This window comes from Phoca vitulina, unplaced genomic scaffold (assembly GCF_004348235.1).
Source record: "Phoca vitulina isolate PV1807 unplaced genomic scaffold, GSC_HSeal_1.0 scaffold8, whole genome shotgun sequence".
In the NCBI taxonomy this organism is placed as follows: Eukaryota; Metazoa; Chordata; class Mammalia; order Carnivora; family Phocidae; genus Phoca; species Phoca vitulina.
Genome location: NW_022589711.1, coordinates 35,114,077 through 35,125,452, shown reverse-complemented (window position 1 = coordinate 35,125,452; position 11,376 = coordinate 35,114,077). Strand labels below are relative to the sequence as shown.

Sequence of the window (11,376 nt, the reverse complement as noted above, 5' to 3'; positions counted from 1 at the left end):
ATGTTGCCCTCACTAACAGGAGTGATAGGACATATTGTTCAGGGCCATTTCTCTCTCTGAAACCTGCTGCCTTAGCCCAGGAAGACAAATGAGGTCGCTATCAAGTAAAGCCCTTAATTCACACCTACATGAGTTTTTCCCTGCCAGAGAAATAAGCACAGTCCTTGCAATCCCCAGTAATAACTGCATCTTTGCAAAAAGACAGTAAGATGTCAGATTTGTCAGGGGTTATCTCACTTTGTCAGCAACAGGAATGTGACCAGAGAGACTTAGAATTACTTCAATTTATAAAACTACAAATCATAATGTTAGCACACAACAACTTTTGTGGAGATTCACAATTGACTTTTGCTGATTAATCCATCCCCTGTCATGTCACCAATAGGTAACCTCCTAATGAGAGATGAGTTTATTTTCAAATGTGAAATCTGGTCAACATTTTAATCCATACTCAACATATTTTAACACACATTTTAAAAGGTTTACTACATCATGCAAGATATAATGCTGATTAGAATATCTTTATAATCCTATAAAGTACAGTACAGACAAGTTACATCTTTACATTAACCAACAAAATTTTAGCAATTGCATTTCACTCTTTTAGATCGTTACGGGTTTGGGGTGATCTCTGAAAAAACATATTATAAAAATGTCTTTTGCAATCGTGACTTTGTCCTCCACTGTTCAAGTAAAATCATGTGTTATCCAGTTGCAAAAACTTATTATTGGCAACATGTATACATGTATACAAACCACACTGCAAAGTTTTAAAAATTGTACCCCGTCAGGCCTGACAAAGATTTTACGGACACTTCCAATCTAATCATTTCACCCTGTACTAGTAAGCAAAGCCATTATTTCCTACTTCTATTCATTTGCCAACTTTTAGGAAAGAGTATGTTTATACTTGCAAATACACACAACATGACAAACCAGGATAAAGTCATTTGAAAAACTGTTATAAAAGAGACTTGCCTGAAGTCATTTCATTCAACAAAAATTAATTTAACTCTAAAAAACAAAGGCTAAATGTAAAGAAATACATAATAAAATAGTACATTACAAAGAACATTAAGTCGAAGTTCATTTTCCTTTTTATAGAACTATGCTACTTCTGTAAATAAGTATTTTAATTGGTCTGTTCTTTGGTGAAAACAGAGCTCTGATTTCATCATTATGGCACGTGAGGCTGCAATTAACAGGTGTGTTCTACAAAAAAGAGGAAACAGACAATCTAAAGGAAATCGGCTGCTGGCTACCTTTATTCTCAGCACTGGGAATGGAGGAATCTTTAGCAAAATATGAAATATTCTCCTTATTTTAAATTGCTCAAAGAGACAGAATGTCTAATAAGATGGCTTCTGTCTAAAACACACAACTTTTTGTTTTTTCTTCTTTTACAAAAAGTGATTTGCTTTCTATGTACAGTAGCTTATACCAGTGGTAACTCTTCAGAGTCAACTTTCTAGACAGTTGATGGCATCAAAGTACCATTTTAAAATGTAGAGTAACACTAAATGCGGTTCATCACCTGAAACTACCACTATTAAACAGAAGTCATATCAAGTCTTTGGTTTAGGTGCAGTACTTAATAATTAGGGCAAAACTCCTCCTAAAATATATTCCCCTCCAAACCCTTATTTGCTTCTATTTATAAAATAACCTTCAGCAAAATGCTTTTTAAAATACCAGTTGATAACCAATAATGTCAATGCCAATAACTGGGGTGCTAAAATAATTTCATATTTCCAAGTACATACATTTTGTAAACCATTCAGTTTATTTCACCAAAGTAAACAATCGATAAAAATAGTTTATAAGAAATATTCCTATAAGTGATGCTATTTACTAAAACAGTGTTTTTTTTTTTTCTCATAGGTGCTTCAATCCTTTCGCTATTTATCATCCAGCTTTGAATTTAAACCCCTTTTTTCTCTTTTATAAATGACTTTCTATTAATATAAAAGGAGTTCTGAGTATACACAGTGAGAGGGATGGGTCTGTTGGGTCTTTCCATCTGGGATTGAATATGGCTTCATTCTTGTAAGAGATTATTGCAGTCAGCCCTGAAGTAGACTGTTATTCACTACAACAAGAAGTGCGTGTAACCTTCCGCCCCAGTAACTATAACATCCATCCAGATCCGCATGGCTTCTGGCGACGGCGCAACCATGTAGTAGATTCTGTCGTGCGTCTTGACACTAAAGGTGAGTAATGGATTAGGACTCTAAAAATCAAAAAAGGAAAAGAATGTAAAACAAACATCCTGAAATTAAATGACACAGACATATGTGAGGGCTTCTTCCTCTTTAAAAGTTCTAATTTATAGAACTCTAAATTGGTTTTACTACTGCAATAGTATAACCCCACCTCCAACACCTTTCTCAAGATCGACTGTCTTTCCAAACTTTCTGCACAAGGAATACCACACAGAGAGCTCACCAATCAATCTTCTTAGCAGCTACTTTGTAGGTAAAGCTCTAGCCGGGTACCTAGCTGATAGTGGGTGCTCGATAAGTGACAGCTCTTATTCTTAGCCTTACTAAGATTCCTCCTTATAACCAAGGAGTAGCTCCTTCTTAGAACCTCACAAAAAGTCACTTAACAGGGTCTTCTAAATTAATATGACCAGAAGATTTTCTCACTTCACCATGACTTTTTTTTCCCCACAAAAGATCAGCTGCATTAATTACTTCTATGTTCGCTTTTCTAGAACCATTATGATTATATCAGTCAGTTATGTCAGAACAACAAATCGAAATTGCTTGGAGTTCAAAAAACATCTTTCTCCCAACTTAATTATGCATTCAAAGGACAAAAATCTGAAAATCAGTGTTTACCTTATTAGCGTTCTTGAGGTGATCATAATACACTTCTTCAATGGCTTGGAAGTATATTACTCCTTTTAATTTAGCTTCATGCTTGTCTGCAATAATAAATAGTGTTAAAATACTTTATCACCACTGATGGACTGGAAACATTGTAATTTCAGTATAATTATTAAAATATTTATCTAGTTTTTAAATTACCTAAGATTAATTTGGATAATTTAGGTGAAGGCATTAGCCCAGTTCTATACTGAAACAAACAAACAAACACACAAAAAGGAATAATCAGCCCAGCCCTCGGGGACTAATTGACTTTGCCCAAGGCTCTCCAGCAAATCTGCAGTCAAGACAACCCGGAACTCCTGACAGTCAAGTTAGCACACAAAGTATAAACACCACTGACACTGATACAAATTATCTCTTCACATTCTCCAGAACAGTGGTTGTCCCGGAAACATTAGTATGTAGAGCTGTTGTAATGAAATTTGTAAGAAGGGTGTTTTTTGGACATAATTTAAAATAATATTCTACTTATATTCCTTTCCTATGAATTTCTTGTCCAGCATGCTTTTTCTCCTGTTCCCAACAGAGCTTCAAAGTCAATAATTTAACATCCTTTCAATGCAGCATTTTCCAAATGGTTTCTAAGATTTCATCAAATTTGCCATAAAAAATAAACAACAACAAAAAAACGTAAAACGAAACAAAAACAACCAACCAAACCATCAACCAAACAGCATCCCTCTGTGATCTAAGAAGTTCTTGAAATATTTTGTAACTTACGCTCAGCAAAGATCATAAATGCATGAGAGCATACTCAAGAATTTTAAAAGCATGGAAGAGGCTGCAAAGAAAGAGACTCTACCATATGCTGCTGGTGGAAGTGCAAATAAGAAAGCTTTGGGAGGGCAGTTTGGGAAAACTGGAAACAGTCCTCTCACTCAGCAATTCCACTCCTCAAACCTTATTGTGTCAGAGCTACTCATGCACATGCACATGGATTTGTGTTCGTTACGGCAAAAGGCTGCAAAAAATCTGCTTGAATATAACAAGGGACTGATTCAATTAGAGACCAGCCATACAGTGGAATCCACACAGCCACTGAAATTCAAGACTAGATCTGCGTGTGCTCATCAGAGAAAAATCTTGAAATACTGTTATGTGAACCAAGTTATGAACAGAGTGAATAATTTGGTCCCAACTGTATTAAAAAAGAATACATATATATACTGAAACATATATATAAATGGAGAAAAGGTCAGAACTTTTGTGACGTGAAAGAGACTTTCATTATATAGACTTCTGTTCTATTTTTAAGAATTTTATTCATGAATGTTTCTTTTTTCAGCAACGAAAAGCTAGTCTGAAAAACGACAGCCCTGAGAAGTTCAGTGGAAAATATAAAGCTGTTGGGCGCCTGGGTGGCTCAGTTGGTTAAGCGACTGCCTTCGGCCCAGGTCATGATCCTGGAGTCCCGGGATCGAGTCCCGCATCAGGCTCCCTGCTCAGCAGGGAGTCTGCTTCTCCCTCTGACCCTCCCCCCTCTCATGTGCTCTCTCTCTCTCTCAAATAAATAAAATCTTTTAAAAAAAAAACAAAACAAAACAAAAAAACAAAACAAAAAAAAAATATAAAGCTGTTATAGTACATTTAACTCAGCATTTCCCTAATTTATTTCTTTTCAAATATTTAATCTATTTATTGAGAGAGAGAGAGATAGCGAGAGATAGAGCACAAGGGGGGGGAAGGGAGAAGCAGGCTCCCCGCTGAACAGAGCGCCCGATGTGGGGCTCGATCCCAGGACCCTGGGATCATGACCTGAGCCGAAGGCAGCCGCCCATCTGACTGAGCCACTCAGGCACCCCTTCCCTAACTTATTTGACCATGTTTGACCATGGACCATATTTGTATGTGTTTGTTCGTTTTGCTCTTCCTCGGGAAACGCTGCTTTAATTCATGCCACGGTCAGTGGGTTTCCATCAGTTTCTGTGGAAGAGGTCAGTGTATATCTCAAATACTCACGGGGAAGGATTCTGCACTATTAATGGGAATACAGCAATACTTCATTTTCTGAAAACAGATGTGAAATAAAATCTGGAGATAAAAGTAACTCTTATCAGTGTCTCAAGGAGGCAGAAAACTGGGGAATGAAACTTTTGTTTGTAGGGCTCTTCCTATATGAGAAAGAGCTCTAAAAAAATACTGGCTTCACAAGGACATGGTGAACTAAGAGAATCAATAATGCTATTGTAAACTGACACGAGAAAGCTATTCATTCAGTTTCCATAGCATTATCCCATCAATTTACAGATATATTTTCTGGGTCTCAGTTTTCTTTAGAGACTCTTCTAAGGGTACTCAGTTAATATAGAGGCCAAGGGCATGATCAGCACAGGGACTTAGGACTCTGTCAGCGCTCATGGTGACGGCTCCTTCACAAACATGGTGTCCATCTACCTCCGTGCCGGCTGAAGGGGTGCAGCGCCTGGGGGGTCCAGTCCAGCCTGAACTGCGATCTGTATGGCTTCCTGTGGACTGATCTATTCCTGCACTTGGTGATGTTTGGGGAGAGTGGGGGTGGGGGTGAGGCGAGCCGACAAGCTAATGAGGGCTATAAACAGAGCCATTTGTCAAACTAGGACTCACTGGCCAGTTATATAATATGTAAATATTAAAAACCTGAATGAGGGGCACCTGGGTGGCTCAGTCAGTTAAGCGTCTGCCTTCAGCTCAGGTCATGATCCCAGGGTCCTGGGATCGAGTCCTGTGTGGGGCTCCCCGCTCAGCAGGGAGTCTGCTTCTCTTTCTCCCTGACCCACCCTCCTGCTTGTGCTCTGTCTCTTGCATTCGCTGTCAAATAAATAAATAAAAGCTTTAAAAAAATAAAAATAAAGACCCGAATGAAATATAATTTTCGCCTGTGTTATGTATTACAGTTCTTAGTAATCATTCATATACCAAAATGTTTTTGGTCCTTAACAAAAAATCGAAAACCAATCACCAAGAAGTTTGAATTTGGAAAAATGCATTTACATGGTCAGAAGGAGCATAGGTTCTGACATGGGTCAGAAGGAAGGGGAACTGAGCAACTGACCGGGCTGACAAAGGAAGGAAGCAGAAGAGAAGCAGAGAAGAGTGAAGCTGTTTTGTCTGAAATTGATAATTAAAATTTTAGTTTTGGAAAATTCTGGGTGAGATTGTCTGTGGAGACTAGCACAGCACAAAGGTTTGTTTATGGATTTTGCAGACACTAAATTGGCATTTCTCATTAAACTAGCATCTTTTCTGTTGTACTAACTGAAGAGAACATCTCTGGATTCTAATTAAACCCGACATCAGAAAGCGCGAGAGAGGCAAGCGGGGAACTCCTGAGGGTTAGGCCATTTGCTTCAGGCCGCTAGCTCCTGCATTAACTGGAGCCCCACCAAAGAGCCCCTAACTGAAAGTATGAGCCCCTGCCCCCTCCTCACCCCAACTCTGGAGCCCCACAGCCCGTGTTTCCCCTCTTTCACATGCTTCTCGGTCACTCGCACTTCTCTTCATAAGCGTATCCTGACCTCACACTATAGATGGAGGGATTGGACTGTTACTTATTTATGACATCGATGTAACAATTTCTGATAGTGCTCATCAACGCTGGTACCGTCACCACAGAGACGGGTCTCTTCACAAGCTCTGGCATGATACCACTTTTCTTCAGTTGTTGAAGAGAGCAGACTCCAGCTGTGCTGACAATGGACGTGTTTCCAATGTGATCCAGGAGACTTCTTAATAAGTACAGCAGTTACATCCATATTCCGGTATTTTCAGAAGATTCAGTAGGGTACGTTTCTCATAATCCATCATTTAAAGAATCCAAAAAGATTTCAGTCACTTAATAAATACTTACTTGTTCACTTATTCACTGATGAGCTTTACCCTCTGCTTCAATAACCTTCTACTTTATAAACTCTAGCTGAGTGACTGTCAGCCAAGGCTGCCTAATTGTGTGTGACTTAAATAGGGCAGATGACCATAAATAAATAAACAGAAACCTTTTTTCTGGCCTCGTGGTTTAAAAGTCAATATTTTGGTCTAAAAAGAAAAATTCCATTTACTACTTATTTGGACTTCAGCTTATTTCAGAACTAGAAGAGATGAATTCACACTTTTTTTTTTTAAGATTTTATTTATTTATTTGTCAGAGAGAGAGAGCGCACAAGCGGGGGGGCGGCAGGCAGAGGGAGAAGCAGGCTCCCTGCTGAGCAGGGAGCCTGATGCAGGACTCGATCCCAGGACCCTGGGACCATGACCTGAGCCGAAGGCAGATGCTTAACCAACTGAGCCACCCAGGTGCCCCACGAATTCACACGTTTTAAATAACATAGTTTTTATTATTTTTAGAGACGAAATTCATATCAGGGGGACTATATAACCTGAATATAAAATAATACATACCTGCAAAGCTAAGATTGCCACTAATTCTATTACTTACCAATCAACCCATTCATCCTGATGTTTTTGCTCTTTAACAGAGAGTTCCTGATTTGAATATATCACTTAGGGGTTTTTTTTCTCACTCACCTGCATAATAAGAGAATGTGCGCTTGTTCCGATCAAAAACGAACCATCGTTTTTTCCAAGTTTTAATTTTTCCACCCATTTTGATAAGGAATCCTCGGCAGGTCTTCTCTGTGATCGACACGTGATAACAGGTATCGATATTGTGGCCAGCAGTCTCTACGTGGCTTCGCAAATCGAAGTCTTCCTTCCGGACAGGCAGATAGCGTGTCAGAGGTCGAGCCTGGAAAAGCACAAACCCATGTCATATATAGCTAATTAATCATTTCGTTTCAGGTCACAGATGTTTAGGAGTGGACATGAACTGAAAAGCCTAAGCGTTAAAATGTCCATGCGATTATGAGAACTTAAGATAAACATTATCCTTTGGAGTTTAAAAGAGTGCTTAGTATTTTAAGAAGGATGCTACGATATGCGGGGGTGGGGGGCGGATAAACTCAGCGGAATAGATTCTACTCCTTGAAATGGACAGATGAGAAAATGGGAAAATGCCATTAACCTTAGCTTTATAAGAGGTACTTAGCACTTAAAAACAGAGAATCATATGAGGCCTGAAGTTCCCTGGGCTGCCTCCTACAAATGAGGACTCTTCTCCTGTGAAGTTCCCCGGACTTGTCCCTATACCACCTAACACAGTTCTCAAATAATCCCAGACACAACCTGACTGGTGAACATTATTTAGTAAGTACACCCCCCACCCAAAGTTATACACATCAGCTCCCCACACTTTCTGATAGAAATCAAAGGCAGAGATGTATGCTTTGAAAAGTGAAAGCTAAAATAAGGTAAGAAGTAGAATCAAAGCCATACTCAATGAACTGCCCAATGAGCAGATATGGACAGGATGTACAAAGATGTCTTTTATTTTACTATGGCTAGAGGAAAGGTTCATCTAATCTAAGAAGCACGTATCGCCATGGGTCATATTTCTAAAATGGTGCTTTAGTTTATTCTGTTAAATAACCCCACCCCTCTGCCCTGGGGAAAATGACCTAAATATATACTTAGAGGCAAACCTTATAATTACGATTAAAATAAAATTATGCTTTCTGGTTTGGCTTCAAATACCAAACAGGCATGGATGACCTCCCCTGCAAATCATAATTTGGAAGAGGGTGGACATAATGAAATAAAATGAACACATTTTCCTTTGTATTTTTCCTTCAGTATTTTGCCTTTGATTCTGTGGTATTTGACTTCAGACAGATGTCCCAGACACTGATACCTCAAAGCACACAGAGTCTTCAAGATAGTCTCTCACTGCTGTGCTATCAAACTACCAGCAACTATAAAGAATAAGGGAAATGGCACCTTTTATGAAGTCTAGTAAACCTTGGCAAAATGGATTTGAACCCTGTGTTAAGTGGTACTGTATGAAATTTTATTTTAGTTCCTCAGCAAACATATATTATGTAGGCAGGTTTAGTGACAGAGAATTAAACTCTGTGATAAGCAAGAGAGGAAGTTAAAGGAAATGTGTGGTTTTCCTGAGCTTTGCTTGAGTTCAGTAACCTTGCACATGTATGTGTGGACGGCTGTAGCAAAGGGGACATGTGTGACAATACAGTGGTTAGAAAACCAAACGAAAACAAAAAACCCACTAACACTACCAAAAAATTGGGTTGGTAAAATTATTTTGTTCTGGAGTGTTTGCTTCCAAAAATGGCTTAATAGAACCTCTTCTCTTCCTCAACCAGAGGTTTTAGTTTGGGTCTTGTATTTGTTTTCAGTAGCAAGTCCACCTGCGTTTTTCAAAGCTGCTCAGAAAAACAGGCTCCTTTTAAATATACCACAAAAAATGGGTAGAAGAAAAAATGCCTCTCCCATAAAAATGTTCGACGCATGACTAGAGAAAAGTGTCATTTGGTGAGTAGGTCCCAATGAGTTTCGAGATAAACATACATTTTTTGGTCTCTGAACCCCCACCGGTCTCTTAGCAGTCACATGTCAAGGGCTGCGGACGGGAGGTGCCCAGAAAGGCATCCTGACAAGCACAACCGTCTTCTAAAGAATGACCACCAGGGGGCGACCTATTCTAATCCATCCAGATTGTTCCACCAACCTGTGCCCTTTGTTTCTCCCTGATTTTTACTTCCTTTTCGATTAACTTCTGCCGCTGGCTAGTTTCCTCCTGCAATCGTTTTTCCAGGAGTTCTCGCCGTCGTTTTTCTTCTTCCAGAGCTCGTTTCTTGGCTTCCATTTCCCGTTCCTAAATATCATTATGCAGAACAAATTTTAAGACATGCTGGTTACACTTGAATGATTTGCCAACTAATGGCAAAGAAAATTCTCACTAGATAATTGCTGGTTGTATAGCCTGGGCTCATCCAATAGACCACCTAGACTAAAATCACCTCTCACGTAGTTTTCAAAATCATTCCACACAGAAAGGCAACCACCACATTTAATTAACAATTGAATATTAAGTGAAAATCCAGCTTGTGGTATTCAGTCATTTCATACAGATGACTGAAAAGTGGGACCACTCTCCCACTTTTAATAAAAAGGATCACAAATCGTCACCCAACACTAGTCATGGCATTTAGTCCTCTTTTCTGTGGGCCATCTTCTAACCGAAGGCCATGGGTCCTGGTCCTTCCAGTTCCTTTGTTGCTCTGTGGCTTCCTGGCTGAAGAAGAAGGTCGGTTGCAGAGGAAGCTCATGGGGAAATCAGAAGAGGAAAGGAGGGGCCCTTTAAGGCAGGATGCAAAGGCATTTGCGGGGATTCCTAAGGAAGTTCAGATTCTGGCTTGAAATACAGTCACAATAACGTGGGATTTTAAGTATTACAATAGCACAGTTCACACAAGCTGGCAAGGAAGGGAGAGTCCATAAAGATATGACATTCCTCCTGGTTCCTTGGCAGGCAAACAAAGTGGCCATCAAAGGGAAAATACCATACAAAGCATTGATTTCGGTCGACGTTGACACTATACGTATTTTAAATTACAAAAAATTGTAGTGCAGTAAGGAGGCTTAGAAATCCTCTCCAGCACCCTTACTTTTCAGATAAAAAAAAAATGAGTCCAAAAGGGTTGAGTGACTACTCCCAAGATTATATTGCTTCTCAAGGCCCAAGGACAGTTTCCTGTCCTGTGCAGGCAAGATGAAACATTGCCTCACTGACCTCTGGCATAAAGACATTATGCCTACCCTGGATTCAAGCAGTCGGGTCTTTTCTGCATGAGCCTGCTTCAAAAGTCTCTCCATTTCTTCTATTCTGGCAATATTTGAAGTGCTGGCACTGAAAAGAACACAAAGGCCTTTCAAGAATATTGCTTGGGATTGATGTCTCTTGAAATACATACGCATACGTAGACACGCACGCACATGCACAGCTTCCGGGAAGGTGCATGACACAATCCAATGTCATTTAAAGTATGTTACTTAGGAGAGTCATTGGCCTGAACAGGCCAGGCAATTCAGCTCTGAAAATTGTAGGTGACATTGACTTACCTCAGTTTAGGAGACAAAATATAGGCAAGGAAGAAATACCAAAGTAGAATGCTTTACTCATAAATAAATAAACCCAAAATAAGTCTTACAAAAAGTGTGTTCTCAAAATGCTTTTTCCAGAGTCTAAAAATTATGGACTGTGGGAGGCTTTCCTGTTACTTTAATTGTTCAGAGATATCAGGCCAATAAGACTATCACCAAAGTTCTATGTAGATGACACCTATGGTTTGAAGTCACTTTATTTGGTTTGGAAATGTGTCCCCAGCTGCTTTTTTGCTGTGCCTTTATACAAGTGGACATTTTAGAGGGTGCCTGGCTGGCTCAGTTAGAAGAGCATGTGACTCTTGATCTCCAGGTCATAGGTTTGAGCCCCACATTATGTATAGAGATTACTAAAAAAAAAAAAGAACCATATATATATATATATATACACGCGTGGACATTTTATTTCTTACATGATGATGCCAATTAAAAAAAAAAAACAACCTTCTCTTAAAGGTGCAACAGAAGGATGGTGGCTACTTTTGTC

At 39.3% G+C, this 11,376-nt stretch overlaps 1 protein-coding gene across 5 annotated transcripts in view; it reads right to left on the bottom strand.

Moving 5' to 3' along the window:
* Positions 1–386: 386 nt before the first annotated feature.
* The window catches only part of PHLDB2 (pleckstrin homology like domain family B member 2), a 105,439-nt gene continuing 94,449 nt past the window's right edge, over positions 387–11,376 (bottom strand). For all 5 annotated transcript variants that reach the window (XM_032406519.1, XM_032406523.1, XM_032406518.1 and 2 more), the window contains 5 exons: positions 10,545–10,635; positions 9,454–9,600; positions 7,395–7,614; positions 2,844–2,929; positions 387–2,230 (listed from right to left, as the gene is read on the bottom strand). In XM_032406519.1, the coding sequence (XP_032262410.1) occupies positions 2,090–2,230; positions 2,844–2,929; positions 7,395–7,614; positions 9,454–9,600; positions 10,545–10,635 (685 nt within the window). In that variant the 3' untranslated portion in view covers positions 387–2,089. The remainder of the gene's footprint in view (positions 2,231–2,843; positions 2,930–7,394; positions 7,615–9,453; positions 9,601–10,544; positions 10,636–11,376) is intronic.